Source organism: Pleurodeles waltl, chromosome 8, assembly GCF_031143425.1.
Source record: "Pleurodeles waltl isolate 20211129_DDA chromosome 8, aPleWal1.hap1.20221129, whole genome shotgun sequence".
In the NCBI taxonomy this organism is placed as follows: Eukaryota; Metazoa; Chordata; class Amphibia; order Caudata; family Salamandridae; genus Pleurodeles; species Pleurodeles waltl.
In genome coordinates this window covers 1,302,548,126-1,302,573,864 of record NC_090447.1, presented here as the reverse complement: position 1 = coordinate 1,302,573,864, position 25,739 = coordinate 1,302,548,126, and the positions used below count along the sequence as shown (strand labels likewise).

At 48.7% G+C, this 25,739-nt stretch overlaps 1 protein-coding gene across 3 annotated transcripts in view; it reads left to right on the top strand.

The window, feature by feature from the left end:
- The window catches only part of IFT88 (intraflagellar transport 88), a 497,265-nt gene that overhangs the window by 339,630 nt on the left and 131,896 nt on the right, over positions 1–25,739 (top strand). For all 3 annotated transcript variants that reach the window (XM_069202281.1, XM_069202279.1, XM_069202280.1), the window contains exon 24: positions 17,419–17,479. In XM_069202281.1, the coding sequence (XP_069058382.1) occupies positions 17,419–17,479 (61 nt within the window). The remainder of the gene's footprint in view (positions 1–17,418; positions 17,480–25,739) is intronic.

Genomic DNA, 25,739 nt, shown 5'->3' with positions numbered 1-25,739 from the left:
ACCCCCCTGCAGGTGTGGGAACTGCCACCTCCCCAGGGCACTTACTGTAAACAATGCAGGGAGCAATTGGACCCCCCGCAACCACAGGGACAGCCACCTCCCTGGGGCTAATTCTAAAACACATAGGCTGTTCGTTGTGGACCTCTGGGGATCACCACATCCCTGGGGCTATTACATTGGAGGGGGAGGAGTCACTGATAGCCCTGGGGAAAGTACATATATTAGGAGACAGGAGTACAGATTTACTGTCCTAACACCAATCCCACAAAAACCAGGGATCTATTGGGATTACAGATTCATTATTTGTATTCCCATCCTCCAAACTTTGGGGAAAGTGTATATATTAGGGGAGAGGGTCATTTTTAATTCTAACTGTAACCCAATAAAAATTGGGTAAAATGCATATACTAAAGAAGCCGGGGTTACCATTCTAAATCCAGTCCCAGAGCTATTGGGGAAAGTGGATACAGTGGGGATTTCAGATACACCATTCTAACTCCAATCTCACAAACAATAGGCAAAGTGCAAATAATGAGAGGGATAGTTTTTGATATTCTTTGTCCAATCTCACAAACATTATGGAAAACACATATATCCGGAGATCCAGGGCCTGATTAGGAGTCTGGCGGTCGGACTGCCAGAACGCCAATACAGTGGTGGGGAAGGGGCACCCTGTCACTGTATTACGATATCCCTGCTGGGCCGGCCGGCCGACAAACAGAGTGCGGCAGCTTTGGCTCACAGGGAGAGCCGAAGCTGATGCCGTCGCACTGTGTGCACCGGCAACACACTCTGAATGCGCACGGTCTGTCGGGCAGACAGTGCGCATTACGAATGTGCTGACGGGGGGTCCCATCACTGGCCATGCCATGGGCATGGGCAGTGCAGGGACCCTGCCCATCCCTGCCTTTCTGCCGGCCTTTCCATGGCAAGTTCCCCACCATGGAAAGGCCGGCAGAAAGGCAAGTCATAATCAGCATGGCGGTGCCGAACTCAGCATCACTGTGGCTGACCATGATTTGCACTCTATGATCCTGGCAGTGGCGGCAGTGTGCTGACGCTCTGACCATCAGCATCGTAATGTGGCGGTCGGACCGCCAGGACTGCAGCGCCCCGACCGCCACCACAGGTACAGAGGTCCATGGAACACTATTCTGCTAATTAGGCCCTCAGTTTAACTTTTCTAACTTAACTCTAACTAACTCCAGGACAGGCTTTGTTTGTGGCCACAGGGAGCACAAAGGCTCTCACCTCATGTGGTCAGAAACATGTCAGAAAGTGGCAGGCTGGCACAGACAGGTCAGTCCTGCACTAGCAGTTTGGCTAACATACTGGGGGCATCTCTAAGATGCCCTCTGGGTGCATTTTTCAATAAATCCTACACTGGCATCAGTGTAGGTTTATTGTGCTGAGAAGTTTGATACCAAACTTCCCAGAATTCAGTGAAGATATTATGGAGCTGTGGAGTTCGTAATGACAAACACCCAGGCCATATAGTCAATATGGCTACACTGCACTTACAATATTTTAGAATGGACTTAGACACAGTAGGGCCATACTGCTCATACAGCTATGCCCTCACCTTTGGTATAGTGCACCCAGCCTTATGGCTGCAAGGCCTGCTAGAGGGGTGGCTTACCTATGCCACAGGCAGTGGTTTGTGGGCATGGCACCCTGAGAGGGGTGTCATGTCGACTCGACTCTGACTTGTTCTCCCCATCAGCACACACAAGCTGCAAGGGCAGTATGCATGTGTTGGTGAGGAATCCCCCAGGGTGGCATAATACATGCTCCAGCCCTTGGAGACCTTCCCTAGCCACTGGGCCCTTGGTAACAGGGGTATCTTTTACAAAGGACATAACTGTGGGCCATGGGTGTGCCAGTTGTGGAGACATGGGTACAGATTTTGTGAAAGAAAACTGGTGCTGGGGCCTGGTTAGCAGGATCCCAGCAAACTCTCAATCAAATTTGGCATCAATATTAGGCAAAAAGTGAAGGGGGGGAGGGAGTAACCATGCCAACAAGGTCCTTTACTCACCCAACACCCCACCCCAGAGAGCTTGGTGGTCCAGGCCTCCACTTCCCATGGTGCCTTCCCTTCAGCTCCCGGATAGGGAAATCCAAGAGGCTGGACCAACTTGGTAAGAAGATATTTCTTCCTCCAGCCTGGCATTGAGTTCCGTAAACACCTCATGCCTAATGGGCTGTTTTTCCCATCATTTATGGGATACAATGGCACCGGTGCAGCCCCAACTCCCGGAGGACGTAGGGGACACTCTCTCACAAGCTGTTAAACATGAGAGAGATGCAGCCATGTTTACAATTTGATGTGGTTTGGACATGACCGACACACTGGGCAGAGTGATTTTATCAACGGTGGCCCTTCGACGCCATGCCTGGCTTTGTACTTCTGGCTTTTCGGGGATTCCCAGGTTAACCTTATGGACATGCCCTTCGATGGCTTACACTTATTTGGAGAAAAGGCTGACTCGGCGCTTAAGCGGTTCAAAGACTCTCAAGCTACTGTCAGATCCTTGGGCCTCTCGGTGCCTGTTCGCCAGCAGTCTGCCTTTCGTGGCTTCGGAAGGGGTGTGGTATTACACCACCCACCAGTCAGCCACATCTTCTGTAAACTCTACATCCAGTACGAGGATGAGGTCGTGGTACGTTCAGATCCAGAGGGTCTAGCTAGAGGTTGGCCACCACCAAGCGCCCCAACCCCTCTCCACAGCGCCCAAGTTTTCCTAGTATGATTCTGCAAGACCACTTGCGTCCAGTTGGAGGGAGGATTCAATTTCATCTCCCTCACTGGCGGTCCATAACATCGGACAAATGGGTCTTGCAGATCATACAGAAGGGCTCTTCCCTCCCCTTCCAGTCTTTTCCTCCCTCTATGCCTCCATTAAAAGAACGGCTGATGGAGGATCATTTAGTCTTGCTCCGCAAGAGAGTTGCAGCTCTCTTGGCCAAGGGAGCTATAGAAGGGGTCCCAATGTCCGAAGTAGGCAGTGGTTGTTATTCCCGCTACATTCTGATTCCCGAAAAGAAGAAGGGTCCTTACCCTATTCTGGATTTATGGGACTTCAATCTCTTCCTCAAAAATGAGAAATTCAAGATGCTCACTCTTCGTAAGGTCTTGTCTGTCTCTAGACCAAGGAGACTGGATGGTAGCGCTGGACCTGCAGGATGCGTATTTTCACATCCCCATCCTGCCAGCCCACAGGCTTTAATTGCGGTTCAAGGTGGGCCACAAGCACTTTCAGTTTACTGTGCTCCCCTTCGGTCTCACCAGTGCCCCTCGGGTGGTCATCAAGGTGATGTCGGTGGTGGCAGCTCATCTGCGCAGACTAGGGATTTCAGTCTTCCCATACCGCGATGACTGGCTGTTGAAGGCTCCTACGCCCCAGGCTCTCGTCACCCACCTCCAGACTACGGCGAACCTCCAGCATTCGCTGGGGTTCACTATAAACATGCCGAAGTCACACCTGACTCCGTCTTAGGAGCTCCCTTTCATCAGAGCTGTTCTGGACTCAGTGCAGTTTTGGGCTTATCCTCCCGAGCAGCGAGTCCAGGATATTCAGGTTATGATACTGCTGTTTCGGCCTCTATCCTGGATTTCGGTGAGACAGACTCTGAAGCTGCTGTCCTCATGGCCTCTTGCATCCTGTTAGTCAAACATGCCAGATGGCGTATGGGGGCTCTGCAGTGGGACCTAAAGTTCCAGTGGGCACAGCATCAGGGAAGTCTCACCTACACGGTTCAGATCTCAGAGGGAACTGCAAAAGAGCTGCTAGGTGGTTAGTAAACTGTGATTGGGTCAGAGGCAGACTCCTCTCCCTTCCCCAACCAGATCTCACAGTAGTGACAGATGTGTCACTTCTGGGATGGGACGGCCATCTGGGAGAGGTGGAAATCAGAGGCCTCTGGTCGTCGGGGGAATCCGGACTCCATATCAACGTACTGGAGCTCCGGGCGATCTGACTGGCATTGCAAGCATTTCTTCTGGTTGTAAAGGGGAAGATGGTGCAGGTGGTCACTGACAATACTACCGCAATGTGGTACTGCAACAAGCAAGGCGGTGTGGGGTCGTGGACCCCTTGTCAAGAGGCTGTGTGTCTCTGGACATGGCTGGAACAGCAGGGCATAACCATGGTGGTTCAACACCTGGCAGGCTATATGAACGCCAGGGCAGACGAACTCAGCTGTCGATGCCTAGCAGAGAACTCTTTCAGCAGTGGGGAGAGCCTGGGTTAGATCTGTTCGCTTCCGCAGAGAACGTGCAATGTCAACAGTATTGTGCATTGGAGTTTCCAAAGCGGCAATCGTTCAGCAACGTTTTTCATCGCAAATGGAATTCAGGCCTTCTGTACGCCTTTCCACCCATACCACTTCTGCCCAGAGTTCTCAAGAAGATCAAGAACGACCGGGCCCAAGAAATCCTAGTGGCTCTGGATTGGGCACAGAGAGTCTGTTATGCCGAGCTTTTGAAAATGAGCATCAGTCCTCCAGTCAGTCTGCCCCTTCGAGAGGATCTTCTGTCACGGCAGCAGGGGAAGGTTCTCCACCCAAACCTGTCAACTCTACGCCTTCATGTGTGGAGTCTGAGTGGCAGCAGTTGACGGTTTTGACCTTCCTCCTGAAGTCTGTAAAGTTATTTTGGCAGCCAGGCGTCCCTCCACTAAAACGGTATATGCCTGCCGGTTGAAATGTTTGTATATTATTGTGCAGAAAGAGCTATTGATTCTCTTTCTGATATCCTTCTCTTAATACTATTCCTTGCCCAGCAGGGTTCTGCCTTGGGTACTCTCAAGAGCTATCTTTCTGCCTTATCAGCATTCCTTCGGCTGCCTGATCAGCCTTCACTGTTCAAATCTCCCATAGTACATAGATTCCTCAAAGGGCTTGTACATATGTTTCCCCCTACGCCCTTCGTTATGCCTCAATGGGACTTTTGTCCTTTCTTTCGAGCCCTTACATAACTGTTCCCTCCGGCTGCTCACCGTCAAGACAGTCTTCTTAGTAGCAATAACATCTGTCAGGAGGGTGAGTGAGATGCAAACTCTGTCATCAAAGCCACCGTATCTCACTATCCAGACAAGGTGGTTCTCAGAACACGTGCCTCTTTCCTCCCTAAGGTGGTGACCGCATTTCAAGTGGGTCAGAACATCACCCTGCCCACCACCTTTGCTCCACCGCATCCTCAAAGGAAGAGGAGCGACTCCACCGACTGGACCCAAAAAGAGCATTGTTATTCTACCTCGACTGCACAAAAGAGTTCTGGTTGGATGACTAACTTATTGTGGGTTACATGGGAGCAAAGAAGGGTCCGGCATTGCAGAAACAAACCATTTCGCACTTGGTCGTTCTCTGCATTAAAATCGAACAATTTTAATGGGAAGTTTGACGCTGCATCTCAGCAACTAACTTTTCACTGTTTGGTTTTATTTAGGAAAGCTGAATCCTAAGGTCAGATTCTACATCTCCCAAGCGATTTCTGTTTTTCTTTTTTAGGGACATAAGATCTGAGAAAGCTTTTTCAGATAAATATGTGGTGGAGAAAGGAAGTAAAATCATAAGGGCCTCTCATCTTTCCATAGCCTCTCTGTCACCTGAAATAAAGTAAATTAAAAGAAAGACACAGGAATTAAGTCACACCTGTAATCACATTAAAATATGATGCTGTAGTAATCAGTGCATGCCACTATTACACTAAGTACATGCCACAGCGAATTAGCCCTTGGTAGCGAAAGTGCAAAATCGAAAACATTGACAACAGTTATTGACAAACAAAAAGGCATGTGACACACTGGTGAACAGCCCACATTGCACATATCAGAGAGATATCTGCATTGCCAAAGGAAAGTAGAGACTTACCCAAAAGTGGTAATGTTTCGACCCGATCGGGTAGTATCAGAGGGCGAGCTATCTAGTGGTTCAAAACTGAGAAAGGGAAAATTTGTGGGTTCAGGGGTCTCCTTTGGTGTCGGGAACAGCTTACCGATCAGGTAGTCTTTGGTTGGAGGCTGCAGGCTTTGTGGCAGAGTCCAGCAGGGGTCAGCCCACGGTGGACTTGGACTCAGAGTCACTGGGGAAACTTCACAGGACCTGTGGGCCACTTAGACAGGGGCCGTGGGCGTCGGGTGCAGAGGTGAGTCTGGAGGCTGTTTCGCAGTTCCTCAGGGCAGAGTTCTTTTTCTTTTAAAGTTGGTTTCATCTTGAACAGGTCCGCTGTTCTCGGGAAATCTTGATCTTTTTCAAAGGCAGCCAGTCCTCCCAAAGCTTTGGAGGTTGCTGGGCTGAAGTACGGGTCGTCTTTTGGCACAGGATCGTTGAGGGCTGCAGACAGGCCCAGTAGGGCTGGAGCCAAGTCCGTTGGTGTCTGCAGTTTTCTCTGCTGGTGTGACTCTGTAGTGTCCAGCTCTTCTTAGGTCATCAGGAATCTTAGTTCTAGGGTTCAGGGGTGCCACCTAAATATTAAATTACATTACAGTGGTAGCCAATGGGCTGACAACCTTCAGGGTGACTACACCCTTCTTATTACCTTTTCTGCTGGGAAAAGGGCATAACCCTCCCCGGGTGGCCTAATTCCTTCCAAACAAGATGTAGGAATTTAAAAAGTAGTGTCCAGCTCGTCCACTTTAGGGGTGGGACAGGCATAAATTGGGCACTCCTCCTAATTTAACTAATTTTCCTGCCTGTGCTTTTGCCAAAAGTGAGGACATCTCCACCATCTGGAGAGAACTGGGTCACATTACATAGGCGGCAAGGCCTATGAAACTCCTCACCCTGGAATGTACATCCTGCCTGGGAGAAGAGGTAAAAACTCTGCCCACTGCAGGCTTTTTTCTCTGTGCCTCGAGAGCACTGGCTCTCACCGTGGGGGTCCAGAAATGTGTCTATGGTGCCTGAACTGGCCAGGACGAGAAAGTGAATACACCAGTAGCTGGGTACGTTTTCGGGGGGGGGGGACACCTCTATGGTGCACTCTGAGTGCATTTAGTTAATAAATCTATCACTGGGGTCAGTGAGGGTTTATTATTCTGAGATGTTTGATACCAAACATCCCAGGATTCAGAGAAGCCATTATGTAGCTGGGGAACTCGTAATGACCAGTGTCCAGCACATGCATTTAAAATGGCTTTCCTGTGCACTTACTATGTCTCAGAATCGACAGACTGCTGGCCTCAGTTTTGATGCTCTCTTTGACATGATCAGACTGTCTGTGTATTTTGTTTTTGACAGGCAAATTGTCTACAGTGTCCACGTCATGGGTACACCATGTAGTCTGAACAGGGGTCAAAGAGAAGAGCTCAGCATACTGGTGCAAGACTTTCAGTCAGTCTGCTGTTGGTCAATAAGGATGTCTTAAAAGACTACTCCTTCAACTGATCCATCTTTTGGGTTGTTGGAGAGGAGATCAGGGAGAGGTTCACTCTCCGTTTCCTGTCCCTCATCAGTCATTTCAACTCTGGCATGAAAGGGTTTCAGGCGGTTTACATGGATCACCCTTCTGGGGTTCCTGCAAGACCCAAAATCTGCCAAGTAGGTGACTTCCCCTTTTCTTTCTAAAATGGGGTAGGGTCCACTCCATTTGTCCTGGAGGCTCCACAAGACCCACATGTTCTGCCCTGGTTGGAACTCCAATAGTGCAGCCTTTTGGCCATACCAGAGAATCTGGAGCTCTTGGCTGGCCTCAAGGATTTTATATGCCTTTTTAATGTACTCAGCCATTCTAGAGTGAAGGCCAAGTACATAGTCCACTATGACTTGCTTTGGAACCCTCCTTTACAAGCCAAAGGGGTCCCCTCTCAGGATGCCCAAACAAAAGTTCAAAGGGGGAAACCCTACTCCATTCTGTGGCGCTTACCTGTAAGAGAACAGCAGGCATGGAGGCAAGACATCCCATCTCCTTCTGAGTTTTTCAGGGAGTCCACCAATCATGCCTTTGAGTGTCTTGTTAAATCACTCAACAAGACCATTGCACTGGTGATTATATGGGGTAGTGAATTTATAGGCCACACCACAATCAGCCCTATTGTGCTTCAGGTAGCCAGACATGAAGTTGGTACCTCTGTCTGACACCACCTCCTTTAGAAAGCCCATTCTGGTGAATACACCAGTTGAGGGCCCTAGGTACTGCAGGGGCTGTAGTAGTCCTCAGGGGAATTGCTTCAGGGTACTTGGTTGCATGATCTACTACAATCCGTATAAATATGTTCCCTGATTCTGTTGGAGGGAAAGGGGAACGACTATGTCAATCCCTATGCTTTTCAAAGGAAACCCTAACCACTGGAAGTGGAATTAAGGGGCCTTTGGGTGACCATCTGTCTTGTCATTGGCTTGGCAAGTAGCACAGGAGATATAAAACCCATGCCCCGTAGAAGTGGTTTACCAACCTACTTCATGTTTGTGCCTGGCCAAGATGCCCAGCTAGGGAAATATCATGGGCCAAAGTGAGGATAAACTCTCTAAACTACTGAGCCACTACCACTCTCCTAGTGGCACCTGGTTGGGGTCGCTGGCTTTAGTGTAAAGGAGTTCCTCCTCCCAATAGGTCCTGTGGGAGCCACTGATATCCTCCTTTTCCTGATCAGCCGCTTGCTGCCTCAGGCCTTCAAGAGTGGGGCAGGTCCTCTGTCCTTGGCACAGGTCTTCCCTAGAGGGTCTCCCTGTTCATAAGAGCTCTGCTGTGTAAGGCCCAAGCTCCTGAGGCTCAGTTCCCTCTGGGGCTGTCAGGTTTTTTCCCTGAAGAGAGGGAACCTGTTCTGTGATCTGTTTTGAAGCTGGTCCCCCAGTCATCTTGTTCTTTCTCTTGGTAGGTTGGGACATTATTCCAGACTCCAACTCTACTTTTCCCCCCTGGGCCTTGCTCTGTGCTCTTGTTTTTGCGCATACCCATTCAGGGATACCCAGCATAGCTGCATGGGTCTTTATTTCTACCTCAGTCCATGCTGAGGGCTCCAGATCATTACCTAGCAAACATTGCACTGGGATTGCAGGAGATACCACCACTTTCTTCTGGCCAATAACCTCTCCCCACTCTAAAGATACCATTGCCATGAAACGTACCTTAGCCTGATTGTCAGCATTGAGGACTGTGTATTTGTCACGAGTCAGGTACTGGTCTGAGGATGCCAGTTGCTCAGTCACCATGGTGATACTGGCACCAATGTGTCTCAGTGCTTCAACTTGAATTCCATAAATATGAGGCAGTTGTTGGTATCTCTTCAGATCACTGGGCCACACAGCCAAGGCAGTTACATCCACCCCACCCTCAGCGCCTAAAGTTGCCTCCGTGGGCTCACTGAAATGGTCAGGGCCTACCTGCAATCCCACCAGGAGACTTATCACTGCAGGTGCACTAGAGGCATTCTTTTTGTTAGGACAGTTAAGATCTCCAGTTAGGTGCCCATTGGTTTTACAAGTGTGGCACCAAGCCTTTCTGGAATCCCAATGTTTCCCCTTATACCAATCCTTGGGCTTGGAAGAGTCTCGGGGCTCACCGTAGGTCTTTCCCTTCTTGTGGCTGTTTGGCCTCTTTCTTGTGGTCCCCCACCAGTGGAAGTTTTGGTCACCTTTGTTTTGACCCAGTGGTCTGCTTTCTTCCCCAACTCTTGAGGAGAAAGTGGACCTAGGTCTACAAGGAACTGATGTAACTTTTCCTGCACACAATTAGTCAATAGTTGCTCTTTCATTATTAAATTGTGAGGTCCTTCATATTTATTCACATTGTTACCTTCTAACCAGCCACCTAGTATCTTCACTGCGAAGTCCACAAAATTAACCCAGAACTGACTCTGGGTTTCTCAAGTCTCCCTGGATTTGTAAGCCCAAAGTCCTCAGTCAGGGTAGCCTTCATGAGGTCATAGGACCTTGAATCTGCCTCATTCAGTGTCAGGAGTCTATCCCGGCCCTTTCCTCAGAACAGTTCCCACAGAGGAGAGCCCCAGTGCTGTTTAGCAAGTTTTCTGGCTACACAGACCATCTCATAGACTGTGAACCATTTGATGATATCGTCACCTTCTTCATATTTGTGGACAACCCCTTTGGGGAATTTAGGGTCAAAGTGCTCTACTCTGTCCCTAGCTATGAAATTGCTGCCACCATTCATGCGTGGTAAACCCATTTCTTTTCTCTCTTTCTCTATTGCTAGGATTCTGTCTTCCAGGGCATGTCTCCTAGCTAATCTCTCAAAGAGAAGCTCCTCTTCAGAGAGTGTTTCTCTGGACATTGAAGAATCTAAGCCACTCTCACTAGAGGTAAGTGTCATAGACACTTGGGATACACAATCCTCTCTTTCAAGTGATGGAGGGTCCCTTTCTTTCTCCCCACCTGAGTTGTCTTGATCCTGATTTACAGGTTAAGTGGCCTCATCAGAAGGATGGGAATGCTCATGCTCTGCCAGTAGCTCCTGGAGCTTTGCACCAATAGGCTTTGAACCTGTTTTTCATTTGTACCGTTTACAGAGGGCCCTTACCTGTTTGTGGGAAAGCCGAAGGTAAGGGGTGATGTTGAGCTCCACCACCCTGTTCTCTGAGGTACTCATTATTTTACTAAAGTTGGGAACTTTTTGAGGTAGAGAAAAAATACTATCAGGCTTTTGTAGTCTTGAGTGAAGTAAGTTTTTAAAGTTTTTACTGATAGGATACAGGGATCTAACCTATGCCCTAACAGTACTTTTAAGCATTTGCAAAAATACCCAGTTCAAAAAATGCAACTTATCTAAGGACAATTTTTGGATTTTCTTGTGTAGTCACTTATTGACCAAATGGTATCAGAATGCAAAGCCGCAGACCCCACCACTGTTCCACCAATGTAGGAAGCTGGCTCTCTATATAGTGCACTAAAATGAAGTACACTGTGCAGAGAGTCCAGTATAACCTCTATTGGTATTGCAGAGGCAAAAGTAGTTAGGACTAATGCTCTATTTTTGGTAGTGTAGGCGAGCAGTTAGGCTTATCAGTGGTTAGTGCTAAGCCTTTGTTGTACTCACAGCGGCAATAAATGAGACATACGCTGAAAGAATAAATTTGAGATCAATTTAGAAAAAAAATACAGTTCTTTATATATATGCTTCAAACCCAAGAACTACGTAATCAGGTAAGTAGACTTTTAAGCATAAATACTTTGCAGTTTCAAAAACAGACAGTGCAATTTTTAGAGTTCTCTCCATGTTATGCTATGGAGGAAAATTAATGTTCAGCAAACACAGGGTTAACAACAACTTGCAAGGCCAATCTCAGGAAGTTAAAGTAAGTAAGTACTGGTGTAGGAAAATGACTCCTTGTTGCACTTACCCCCCAATTTGTGCCTGATCTTGATGCTGACTTGACTGTTCTTTCACTAAAAATGTACAATTGTTTCCACAATTGGCACACTCCTGGCACACTGATAAGTCCCTTGTAAGAGGTACCAGTGGTACCAAGGGCCCTGTGACCAGGGAAGGTCCCTACGGGCTGCAGCATGTGTTGTGCCACCCTAAGGAACCCCTCACCTAACACATGCACACTGCCATTGCAGATTGTGTGTGTTGGTGGGGAGAAAAAGGCAAAATCGACATGGCATCCCCTTCAGGGTGCCATGCACACAAAACACTGCCTGTGGCATAGGTAAGTCACCCCTCTAGCAGGCCTTAAAGCCCTAAGGCAGGGTGCACTGTACCACAGGTGAGGGCATAGCTGCATGAGCAGTATGCCCCTACAGTGTCTAAGTCCATTGTTAGACATTGTAAGTACAGTGTGGTCATATTAAGTATATGGTCTGGGAGTTTGTCAAAACAAACTCCATAGTTCCATAATGGCTACACTGAATACTGGGAAGTTTGTTATCAAACGTCTCAGAATAATAAACCCACACTGATGCCAGTGTTGGATTTATTTAAAAAATGCACACAGAGGGCATCTTTGAGATGCCCCCTGTATTTTACCCAATCCTTCAGTGCAGGACTCACTGGTCTTTGCCAGCCTGCCACTGGGAGACGAGTTTCTGACCCCCTGGGGTGAGAGCCTTTGTGCTCTCAGAGGCCAGAAACAAAGCCTGCACTGGGTGGAGGTGCTTCACACCTCCCCCCTGCACGAACTGTAACACCTGGCAGTGAGCCTCAAAGGCTCAGGCCTGGTCTTACAATGCCCCCAGGGCACTCCAGCCAGTGGAGATGCCCGCCCCGGACGAAACCCCACTTTTGGCAGCAAGTCCCGAGGGATAATGAGAAAAACAAGGAGGAGTCACCCCTCCAGCCAGTCCACCCCTAAGGTGACCAGAGCTGAAGTGACCCCCTTCTTGAGAAATCCTCCATCTTGCTTTGGAGGAGCAGGACCAAGAGGGATAGGGATGTGTCCCCCCTCCTCATAGGGAGTGGGCACAAGGAGGGTGTAGCCACCCTCAGGGACAGAAGCCATTGGCTACTGCCCTCTGACCCTAACACACCCCTAAACTTAGTATTTAGGGGCGACTCTGAACCCAGATCATCAGATTCCTGATGACCTCACAAGAAGGAGGACTGCTGAGCTGAGAACCCCGCAGAGAATAGAAGGAGACAACAACTGACTTGGCCCCAGCCCGACGGCCTGTCTCCTGCTTTAAAGACCATGCAACCAGAAAGGGATGCGTTCTACAGGACAAGTGACCCCTGAAAAGTCTCCAGGAGACTGCCTGCATCACCGAGGACCAAGAACTCGCGTGTGCAGCGGCTCTGCTCAACCAGAAGAAAAGACATCCATCTTTAAAGGGACTCCCACCTCACTCCAGAAGCATGAGTCCCCATTACTCTGCACCCAACTCCCCCGGCCCGTGTCCAGAGAAACCAACTATCCAGAGAGGACCCCCAGGTGACTCCGACGTGTCCACCCTGGGCTGACCTCTCTGCACCCGCACGACGACACCTGCAGAGGGAATCCCGAAGACCTCCCTGACCACGACTGCCCGGGACGAAGATATCTGATGCCTGGAGAAGCACTGCACCTGCAGCCCCCATGCCTGTGAGAAACTACCCACCAGTGCAGCAATGACCAGCAGGTGGCCCTCACCCTTGCCCAGTCGGTGGCTTGCCCGAGAGGACCACTGTGCCCTGCTTGCAGCGCCTAAGTGACCCCTGGGTCCCTCCATAGAGTTCCATTGAAAACCCGACACCCTGTTTGCACACTGCACCCGGCTGCCCCTGTGCCACTGAGGGTGTGGTTTTTGTGTCTACTTGGGGCCCCTCCAGTACTCCTCCAAAGCCCCCTGGTCTGCCCTGCAACAACACGGGTACTTACCTGCAAGCAGGCTGGAACCGGAGTACCCCCTGTCTCGATAGACGCCCTCATTATTTTGGCTCCTGTTTGACCTCTGCACCTGACCGGCCCTGTGTTGCTGGTGCTGGGCACTTGGGGTTGCCTTGAACCCCCAGCGGTGGGCTACCTATGCCCCGGAGACTGAACCCGTAAGTGTGGTACTTACCTCTGAAACTGTAGTGTACTTACCTCCCCAAGGAACTGTTGAAATTGCACCGTGTCCACTTTTAAAATAGCTTTTTGCCATTTTAATGAAAACTGTGTACAATATTGATCTATTCAAAGTCTCAACTATTACTATGCAAAGTACCTTTCATTTAATATACTAACCTGCTAAATGAATCTTGTGGTCCTAAAAATAAATTAACAAAATAATATGTTTCTATATAAAAACCTATTGGCCTGGTGTTAAGTCATTGAGTGTTTGTTTTCAATTATTGCTTGTGTGTGTACAACAAATGCTTAACACTACCCTCTGATAAGCCTAACTGCTCGACCACACTACCAGAAATAGAGCATTAGTATTATCTATTATTGCCCCTTTCAAGCCCCTGGACTCCGTGCACACTATATCTCATTTCGACATAGTATATACCGAGCCAGCTTCCTACAACTGGGCACTGATCAGAACCACACCAACAAGTCACACCAGGCGGCCCTGGGGCAGCCAGGTGCAAAGGTGCAGTAAGGCAACAGGCCTAATGGTTTCCTATGGGAGCCTGACAATGTGACAAACAGGCTGCAATCTCTGGCTGGAAATCAGTCAGGGACAACAAACAGGTAGGTAGTAGGCTTGGGGTACCCAGGACGTAAGTGCATCTTTGGTCCTCTTCTCCTGTTCCCAAGGGCGACGAATTCAGAGGTGTTTTTGGTGTTGGGTTTTCTCATCCGGGAGCGCTCGTGGTCAGGGGGTCCTGTGAGTTGAGGCCGCAGATGATGTGGGTGAGTCAAGGGGGGTGGACCTAGGGTGGACTTGAGCTCTGGGGAGACGAGGGATGTCGTTGGCACTGATGATCCACCTCAGCTGGGGTCAGGGGGCACAGTTGCAGTGGTTGCTGTAGCTGTCGGATTTTCTCTCTCCACAAGCCTGTGGGAGATGGGGCCTGCACGCTGGGGCGGCAGGCGACTTTGATGAGTTCAAGAGAGGTGACACTCGGGTGAACTCAGGCTCAGGACAGGTGGGGAGCCCTGCTGGCACCGTTGGTGGGCTTCTCACTGGTTTGAGGTAATTGGGTGTATAGGTCACTGCAGGTGTCGGGCCTCAAGGCTACAGAGTCCTTGTTGGATACCTTGTTGCAGAGCAGGTCTGCTGCTCACGGGAGTCTTGAGTCTTTTTAGAAGACAAACAGGCTTCCTGGGTTTCTTGAAGCTGCAGCTGCTGGACTAGTCTTTTTGTGCAGAGTCCATTGAGATCAGCAGGCATGCTGGAAGGGTTGACACCTGGTCAGCTGCTTCTTCTTCCTTCTCCTCTGTGGAAGCGACTCTTCTTTGTCCTTCTTCTTCGTAGGTAGTCTGGGTTATAGGGTTCAGGGGTGCCACCTAAATACTCAATTTAAATTGGTTATAGTGACTGCCAGGTGGTTGCCAATGGGCTGCCCACCTTTAGTGCGACAAACCCTTTCTATGACCACTTGAGCCGAGAAGTGGGTATACCACTAGCGGCCTAATTCCTTCCGAACAAGATGGAGGATATAAAGAAGTAGTGTCCACTTGAGCTCCTCCACCTTAGGGGTGGGCACAGGCATGAAGTGGGCAGACCTCGTACATTAACTAATTTTCCCTCCTGTGCTAACACCAGAAGTGGGGTCAGGACAGGGTTGTTGGTCACCTCTGCCATTTGGAGAGGCCTGGGTTGCATTTCAAAGGCAGTATGGCCTTTGAAGCTCCCTGCCCTGGAATGTCCATCCTGCTCTGGACAAGGTGTTATCACCTCCGCTCAGAGCCAGGCCTTTGTCCTGGGCCTCCGAGAGCGCTGGCTCCCACCTCAGAGGCCCATAACTCGGTCTAGAGTGGCTGCATTGGCTTGGGTCAGTCAGTGAAGATACCAGTAGCTGGGTAGGCTTTCAGGGGGCACCTGTATGGTGCACTCTGAGTGCATTTTTTAATAATTCCATCACTGGGGTCAGTGTGGGTTTATTATTCTGAGATGTTTGCTACCAAACATCCCAGGATTCAGAGAAGCCATCATGTAGCTGCTGGAGAACTCGTAATGACCAGTGTCCAGCACATGCATTTAATATGTCTCAGAATCGATAGAGACATAGTAGGGCCATTTTTGCTCATGCCTATATGCCCTCACAGTTGTTAGGATGCACCCTGCCTTAGGGGTGACTTACACCTGGCACATGCAGTGTTAGGGGAACTGGCACACAGGGGTGTGTGACAGGTTGTGTTTTCAATGTAGCTCGCATCAACACACAAAGTTTGCAATGGCAGCACTGTGTGGGTTAGCTGAGGAGTCCCAGACGGTGGCACAATTGGTGTTGCAGCCCCCAGAGACTTTCTTTAGTATCCTAGGTAAGTCCCATTTACTAGGGACTTATAGTGGTAGCTAGAGAGTTTGCCAATTGTGCAAAACAACTGTGCAGTTTTGGGGAAAGAGATATGGCACTGGGGACGTGGTTAGCAGGGACCCAGTGCACTAGCAGTCAAAATCACACCAGAAACCAGGCAAAAATGGGGTGGGTGACCATGTCAAAAGAGGCACTTTCCTACAATCCTTTTTATTCTTTTCATTCTGTACTTTGTCCAGTACGTCTCTGCTCTGGGCACTCCTAAGGGATATCTGTCTGCTTTATTCACTTTTCTGTAGCTGGCTGACCAACCCTCTTTGACAAAGTTCCCTGTTGTTAATAGGTTTCTAAAAGGGCTTGTACGTTTCCCCCTTTGCCCTTCATTATGCCTCAATGGGACCTGAACTTGGTTCTTACATTCCTGATGTGTGCTCTGTTTGAGCCACTTCATAACTGTCCCCTCAGGCTGCTCACCATCAAAACAATATTTCTTATGTCCATAACCCCGGAGGGTGAGTTGCAAGCTTTGTCATCCACACCTCCATATCTCACGTGGTTCATGATAAAGTGATGCTTCGCACCTGTGCTTCTTTTTTCCCCAAAGGTGGTGACCCCATTTCATTTGGGACAGACTGTCACCCTGCCCTTTTTCTTTGCCCCCCCACATCCATTTAAGGAAGAGGAGCGACTCCACAGGCTGGACCCAAAAAGAGCATTGTCGTTGTACATTGACCTCACAAAAGCGTTCTGGGTGGCTCTTTGTGGGATATGTGGGAGCAAAGAAAGGTCGGGCAGTACAGAAATGGACCATTTCACGCTGGGTTAGTCTCTGTATAAAAAATCTGCCAAGCTCTAGCCAAAGAAGCGGACTCCCGAGGGCTTGAAGGCCCATTCCACCAGGGCTAGAGCTGCTACCATTGCATTAGCACCCAGTGTTCCAGTCCTGGATATTTGTCAAGCCAAACCAAACAGAGCCACCCAACAGCACGTGCAAGGGTATTGTTCAAGCAAAGGCTACTGGACCCAGTCTGACGCCTGGAGAAATTCAAAGATAAAGAATCTGCAGCTAGATATAGTCTCCATCAGATGATGCGTTACCAAAGGTAAGTAACTTGTTTGTTAAGGACCCTTGTACTCTTTTTTGAAGTTTTTATTAGGACTAGATTGCAATACAATTCTGATATAATACTAGTCACACCATTGTCAACATACAGCAGTGCAAACCAGTAAGGAATATGCCCCTGTACAAGAAGGGCTATACTGCAACAGCTCTAGCCCTCCTTGATTAATTGGGGCAAAACCCACAGCAGTCTTGAGAACCAGCTGGATGACCCTTAACAAGAACGATTGAAGCAAAAAAAGGCTTAAGCCTGAAATAAAGACACGTAGAAATGAATCTCCTGAAGCAGTCGGTGGTGAAATGAGGGAAGAATCGGAAACGTTGTCGTTCTGTTGCTTTGGTGAAGTTCCCATACTTAATTTCTTGTTGTATACTCTCAATTCATGTCAAAGAAAGAGAAGGGGGCATGAAGGGGGGTGACTTCAGATTGAATAAAGTGGTGGTTTATTAACTATTTTGCAAAAGAATCTTTTTTAGCAATAAATATGAATTTAAAACAAATCTTTATTTTTAGCGTGTCAAGTCTGGTAGAGATGGCAGTGGACGTGGTCGTCGAGAGGGAAGTGCCAGCAGTGGTATGTACAAAAAAAAAAAGACTTACAGAAAAACATTTGTTCAGTAATCTTTTTACACTGGTCTGATAAAGAAGTTAATTTCAGTAATTATATTGCTGTTGGATATGTAATGTTCCTGTTCCTACAGATACATCACCGAGGTATATTAGGGGCTAACCAACATGCTGGCATGAGTTTGTCATATTTATTCTGCAACCATCAATGGGTGTGGCGAGAAATCGGGAGTGATACTAAAGCAACAATCACAACACATAGTCTGATTGTATACCTTGTGATGTTATGATGGCACTAGCTCATCGAGGAGGAGGGATGGGAGTCAGACGTCTGCGTGAAGCTTATGTGTCCACCAGAACTATTGTTACCAAGGTAAGTAACATTTTCTTCTGGTGGATACATCTTCCCACAGATTCCTCACCTTGAATGAGTCCCAGGGGAATACCTCTCTGAGAGGAGTCCCAGGGGAATACCTCTCTGAGAGGTGGCACTGATTAGGGCCAGTTAACCAAGGAAAATCTGTAACATAGCATGGGCAAAGTACTGCCTGCCTGAGTCGTCAGACAGTGATGCCCATGATGCTGCCTGGTCAGTTCTGGCAACAAGCACACCTCTGGTAAGGACCACAAGAAGCAGGCATGGCTTGGTGGAATGGGCATGACTGCCCTCCGGAAGAAAGTGTCTTTCTTGGCCAGTCCATAGCCAATCTTGGTACAAGAGATGACCCAACATGCAACTTTATATTTGGTCAATTCCTTGCCCTTTTTAGCTCTTCTGAAACCCACAAAGAGCTGGTCATCAACTTCATACTATTGAGTGTGCTCTGTGTAATACAACTGTACAACCCTGGTATCCAGCCTAGGCAGACGTTCGTCCCACACAGTTGGATATGGAGGAAGGATGGAACATTTAATAGTTTGTGCCATATGGAAATTAGAAACCACTTGAATAAAGAGGATGGGAAGGTGGGAAGAACCAGTTTATGCAGGTAGAGGACTGATAATTGTCAAGGAGACCAGATCTTCGGGGCTTGCGCATGCTCCCAACATGTTTACCTCTTGGCAGCTCCAAACTCCACTAGTTATATAGCACAGAGTTGAAGAATGGCCAAGTGGGGCAATGGGTTTTGGATTGGGAACAGCGGGGAAGGAGACCTGTGGAAGCAAGAGTTAAACAACACAATTGCAAGATTAATCACAATGACTTTAAATAGGTTTTGTTTCAAATAAACACTTATGCTGAAAACATGAATGTCCTAAGGCTTCACTATAACTAGGCCTCAAGAATCTAGGTACCTGGAAATCAAGAAAGGTTATGCAAGGTTTCCTCATGATCATTCCAGAATTAGCATATTATATTTTGAACAATAAACTCTCTCCAGAATATTTCTTAGAACAATCTCTGCATTGTAGCAAGAATCAAAGAGCACATGGTTTTTTCTCTGCATGAATGAACTGCACAAATACCATGAATAACACTTCTACGTCACTCTCTGAAGAGTTTCAAGACTCAAATGTTCAGGGAATATTATGCACTTAAATCAAAACTGCACATCTAGGTTTCAATGTCTAGAAATGATTGCGCACTCAGCCAATCTGTATTTCAAAAGTTACACACCAGGAAAGAATTGAGCACTCTCTTGCCGATTCGAACATCTTGATTTACATGCAATGAAACGATTGCGCACAATGCCGATCCATGATTCAAGAGTTAAATGCAGGGAAAGAATCGCGCACACTGTTGCCGATTCAGAATTCACAATACAAATGTCATGAAATGATCGCGCACACTGCCGATCTGAATGCCAAGAAATAAATGCCTGGAAAGAATCGCACACACTGTTGCCGATTTGGAATTCACAATACAAATGCCATGAAATGATCGCGCGCACTGCTGATCTGAATGCCAAGAAGTAAATGCCTGGAAAGAATTGCGCACACTGTTGCCGATTCGGAATTCACAATTCAAATGCCATGAAATGATCGCGCACACTGCCGATCCGAATGGCAAGAAATAAATGCCATGAAAAACAATCGCACACGCGATTTCAAGTTTAGGCCCAAAACTCGAGTGTCACTGGAAAACAGAGTCGGGGGCCTAACCCGACCTCCGCCTTACCGCCCTGCTTGAAGATCATCAAATAAGCAAGTGCAGGCCTGGAAATGACTGCATAGGCCTCCGCTACAGGAGCTCTGGAAAATGCTGCTGCTCTGCACCGGGACCTCTGAATAGTGAGCACATGGAGCTGGGCTGGCTCCCTTGTATAGAGCCAAGCCACACCCACGAGCCACACCCAACCATGCTGCAAGAAAGGCTTCTAGAAAGTCTTAGAATAAAGGACCACACCCTGTAGTCCTGCAAACAAGCCTTGCAAATGAACAATGAATTACAAACAAAATAAATGACTTTTCAAGGTGAAAGCTCCGCCACGCAAAAGGTTAACTTACTGCATAGAAACACAATGCATGAAATATGCCTCTGCGTAAGGGCTGGGTGTTTGCATTTACGTCGCCCGTAGAGCGCGCACTGTCCTGATGTTGACAATAATGGTACACTGACTGAGAGGGCCTGGAGTTCTCCGACCCTGCGGGCAGAAGTAATTGCCAACAATAAAACTATTTTCAGACTAAGGCATCAAATCATGTACATCTGATAGAGACTTCTAGTTCCAGATTCCTTACCTTAGAATTTTCCTCCAGGTGTCAGACTGGATCTGGAGATTTTTTCTTCGAGCAATACCCTTGCACGTCAGTAGGTGGTGTAAGTCTACTGCGAGAGCATCGTTGGCATCATAGTCACTGTGATGATGTCGGGTGTAGTACATAGACGCCGCCTCAGCGCAGTGACGTCAGTTCTTTTTTTTCTGCGCCACCCGCTAATCCGGAAAGAGCTACCCTGATCTCCTTTTGACCCATTTTGACTCTTTTGTCGAGTTTTTTGGTGAGTTTTTGGTGCGTTGAGATGTCCCCGAAGACTGGTTTCAAGCCGTGCAAGGACTGTCACCGCATGATGTCGGTGACGGATCCGCATCAGGTCTCTTTGTGGTGCTTGGAGCGCGACCATGACCTGAAGTCGTGCTCGGAGTGCCGGGCCATGCACCCAAAGCCCTTGAGGGAGCCTCCCTCAAGCTCATGGCGGCCCGGCGGACTTGCTCAAGGGCCTCGAGACCACTCGCGGAGCCACCACCATTCTTCTTACTCCAAGTCTTTGGGCCCAGGTAAGAAGAAGAAGTCGAAGCAGTCCCATCACCCTTCGACTTCACCTCATCGCTCGACTGATGCGACGCGGGAGGGGCGTCGACGCTCGCAGCCTCGTCTTCGGAGCCAGCTTCTGGGTCCGCTTCGCGCTTCCCTGATTTTCCAGGAGCCTGGGTATCCCCTGCACAATTGAAAGAGTCTTATGAGTCCATACGCCTCATTTTTGGGTGGGCCGACCCCGATATGGTGCCTTCGGGCCCAAGGAGTTCAGTCGGGGGGCCTTTGGGTTCCACGCTGGTGGCTTGGGCACCGGCCACCGAGGTCCACTGTGGACACCGGGTGTACTACTGAGACCTTCCCCGTCGTTGGTTCAATTGTTGACAGTCCCGACGTCGGTGGTACCCACCATCGACGGCGACGACACGGAGTCGGAGCGGCGTCAGCCGCCGCCGCCTCTGTCTTCAATGAGGCTTACTCACCCCGGGTTGGATTTGGAACCTTTTTCTTATGGGTACAGACCCTTATGAATACCAGGATGACCCTAATTTTAACTGGGTACAGAAGTTGGGCGAGGCCTGGCTCAGGTCTTGTCTGCCTTAGACCCAGGAGACTGGATGGTAGCATTGGACTTGCAGGATGCTTATTTCCACATTCCCATCATGCTTGTCCACAGGCGTTACCTGCGATTCGTGGTAGGTCACAAGCACTATCTGTTTACCGTGCTCCCCTTCGACCTTACCAGTGCCCCTCGGGTGTTCACGAAAGTGATGGCGGTGGTTGCAGCTTATCTGCACAGGTTAGGGGATTCAGTCTTCCCCTAACTAGAGGACTGGCTGTTGAAGGCGGACTCACCCCAGGAAGTCGTCTCCCACCTTCATACTATGGCGAGCCTCCTGCACACGCTGGGGTTCACTATCAACGTGCCAAAGTCACACCTGACTCCATCTCAGACGCTCACTTTCATCAGAGCTGTTCTGGACACAGTGCACTTTCGGGCTTATCCTCCCGAAAAGCGAGTCCAAGATATTCAGGCTATGATTCCGATCTTTCAGCCTCTGTCTTGGGTTTCGGTGAGACTGACTCTGGGGCTGCTGGGCCTCATGGCCTCCTGCATCCTGTTAGTTACACATGCTATATGGCATATCCGGGCTCTGCAGTGGGACTTGAAGTTCCAGTGGGCGCAGCATTAGGTAAATCTCTTCGACATGGTCTAGAGACTACGACCTTCAGTGGTGTCTTTCAAATCTGCATTGGGTCCACAGCAGATCCCTCTCCCTTCCCCTGCCAGATCTATCCGTAGTGACAGGTGCGTCACTTCTGGGTTAGGGCGGCCACATGGGAGAGGCGGAGATCAGAGGCCTCTGGTCTCCGGCAGAGTCTGGGCTCCATATCAATCTTCTGGAGCTCTGGGCGATCAGGCTTGCGTTGAAAGCATTTCTTCCCTCTCTCAAAGGGAAAGTAGTGCAAGAGTTCACGGACAACACTACCGCCATGTGGTACTGCAACAAACAGGGCGGAGTAGGGTCCTGGATCCTTTGTTAGGAGGCACTGTGCCTCTGGACATAGCTGGAACATCAGGGCATTACCCTGAACGCCAGAGCAGACAAACTCAGCCGTCGATGCATAGCCGATCACGAATGGCATCTTCATCCGGAGGTGGCGAAGGTCTCTTTCAGCAGTGGGGAGAGCCTCGGTTAGATCTGGTCGCCTCCGCAGAGAACAAGCAATGTCAGCTGTTGTTACGCTTTTTGTCTCGAGTGGAACTCCTTCCTCCTTTACGCCTTTCCGCCTATACCACTTCTGCCCAGGGTTCTCAAGAAGATCAGGAACGACCGGGCCCAAGTTATTTTTGTGGCTCCAAACTGGGCACAGAGAGTATGGTACCCAGAGCTATTAAGCATGGTAGCTGATCCTCCACCCAGTCTGCCTCTTCAGGAGGATCTTCTGTCGCAGCATCAGGGGACGGTTCTCCGCCTGAACCTGTCCAATCTCCGCCTTCATGTGTGGAGATTGAGCGGCGGCAGTTGACGGCTTTGGACCTTCCGTCCGAAGTCTGTGACGTTATCTTAGCAGCCAAGCGTCCCTCCACCAAAACGGTATACGCCTGTCGTTGGCATAAATTTATGGCATGGTGTACCAACAAATCTGTTGATCCCCTCTCTGCTCGTCTTTCTGAGGTTCTTTTGTTTATTCTTTCTTTAGCCCAGCAGGGCTCTGCTATGGGCACCCTAAAGAGGTATTTATCGGCTATTTTGGTCTCTGTTAGGTTACCTAACCAGCCCTCACTCTTTAAGTCTCCTATTGTCAAACAATTCCTTAAAGGTCTCACCCATTTATTTCCCCCAACTCCATTTATCATGTCTCAGTGGGACCTCAATCTTGTCCTTACTTACATAATGTGTACTCCCTTTGAGCCGATGCACAATTGCCCTCTACGGCTCCTCACTTTCAAGACTGTCTTTCTTGTTGCCATCACCTCTGCTCGCAGAGTAAGTGTGCTTCAAGCTCTTTCTTCAAAGCCCCCATACTTGTCTGTGCACTGACAAAGTTGTGTTGCACTCTAGGGCTTCCTTCTTACCCAAGGTTGTTACGCCTTTTCATGTTGACCAGTTCTTCACCTTGCCTACTTTTTACGCACCCCCCATCCTTCTCATGAGGAGGAGAGACTCCACCTTCTGGACCCGAAAAGTGCATTGGCGTTCTAGCTCAATTGTACTAAAGATTTCCGGGTGGACGATCAACTCTTTGTCGGATTTGTGGGTGCAAAAAAAGGGAAGGTGGTGCAAAAACATACTATCTCTTTATGGGTACTTCTTTGCATCAAGATGTGCTACGCTTTGGCCAAGAAGCAACCCCCTGAGCAACTGCTGCTTCGACTGCGTTAGCAGGCGGAGTTCCTGTCTTGGAATCTACCCAGCAGCTACGTGGGCATCCCTGCATACGTTTGCTAAACATTACTGCCTGGACAGTCAGGACCGTCGGGATGGCTACTTTGGTCATTCTGTCCTGCAGGACTTTCTAGTATGATCTTGGTTCGTAGCCCATCTCCTAGGATGGCATTGCTTGGGTATCTATTCTAATGTAAGGAATCGCAACTAGAAGTCTCTACCATATGTACAAGTTACATACCTTCGGTACCAAAATATCTGTTAGAGATATATTCTAGTTGCAGATTCCTTACCGGCCCACCTATCCTCCCCACTTGGGAACTGATTTCTAGAGACAAGGATTCCCCATTCAGGTCCTTAGCTCTGGCGCACCAATCTCAGTGTTCTTAGCGGTTCTGCGATTTGGCGTGGAAAGTCAATAAAAGAAACTGATGTCACTGTGCTGAGGTGGCGTCTATGTACTACTCCTGACATCATCATGGCGACTACGACCCAACAACGCCGCGGAGTCGACTGACGCCTCCTACAGACCCACAAGGGTATTGCTTGAAGAAAAAAATTCCAGATCCAGTCGGATGCCTGAGGGAAAATTCTAAGGTAAGGATTCTGGCACTAGAATATGTCTCTACCAGATATTTTGTTACCGAAGGTAAGTTGTAACTTGTGCATCAGCTCCAATGAAGATGCCATCAAGAAAGTCAAAATGAGGATCAGATCCCACTGAGGAACATAGAATGGGAAGAAGCAATGAAAGCAAACCTGTCAGAAAACAAACATTTATTGACAATTTAAACAGGAGAGGCTGAACAAGTGGACTTGGGAAAGCAGGCTGGATCATCAGGCCAAGCTGAGCAAAGGATGCAAATCGTAAGACATTGGAAAGGTAGGACTTTAATAGGTTGATGTCTTTTCATTGGAAGAACTTAGTCCAGCAGCCTGCCTAGACGGATTTAGCAGCAGACTTTGTGATTGCCAGGATGATGTTACAGCATCAGGAAGGCAAAATGATTCTAACTAGGACTACTTTAGCTTCACATGTGCAACTGAGCATCTGGGCCATTGGGGAAGAGGTCCCAACTCTCTAGCTGCAGAGCAACTCAAGTCTGCACAGGAAAGGGCAGGACAGCTGAGTACTGAGTGCCAACAGATACTCATATCAGATCCTCCTCACCCAGTCTACAGCAATAAAGACCAGCTGTGTTCAGTCCTCCCACACCTTCTTCAGTACTCCTGACAGAAGCAGAACTGGTTGAAAACACATACAGGAGACCGAAAAGCCAGTTGAGCCTGAAGGCATTCCGAGGGAGCCATTCAGATGGTGGTGCATGGCACCCTCCAGAGGTTGGATGGGAGTCAAACCACCTGTGAAGATCCTGATGTACCGACTGGAGGATCTTTACCTGAGATGAGAGGCGGCATTAATGTTGCAAATTAAACTTGCCTTGTGGGACGAGCAGGTGCAGAAGGTGGGGATTTAGCAAAGGTCTTAGGCTTCTGTCCTTCTTTAGGGCCAGGAAGAAATGGGAATACAATCCTGTGTCTCTCACTTTCAGAGGCAGCCTTATGATCCATTCTTCCAAAATAGCAATGAGGTCTGCCTCCAAGAACAAGGAGTGAGTCTACAAGCACGCTCTCAAAGAAGAGGTTCATGGTCCAGCAAGAAAAAAAGGAAAGAAACAGCATAGCCAGAGCAGATCTGCTGGATGACAGATCAGACTGTTGTGATCAGTTCCTAATGGTTAACAGATGGGACACCATCCCTCTCCGGAAGATGGTGATGTGAGGGGACGACATCAAAAGGGTTTTGAGATGGCAAAACCCGCAAGGGATAGTGGGCACTGGCTTTGAAACTGACAATGTCCTATAGATTCAAACCTGTCTCTTAAGGGTTGTTACACTTACAGAGCCATTTGGACAAGTTCAGGCAGATGCTGTTACTTCCGGTAGTGTTGATGGAATTTCCAGGCACAGAGCTCAGACCGTACCCCTGCTTTTCTTAAAGAGTTCCATAGATAAGCCAACTTTCTCTCCAAACAGCCATTCTTCATTGAAGGTTGCATCGATAAGTCTAGAATGGAGCATCTGCCAAAAGGTCAGTGGAGCGCATCAAAGCATGTTGCTGCAGCATGACAGCTATACCTATAAACCAGGCAATGGTGTTCGCAGAGTCAAAGCTACATT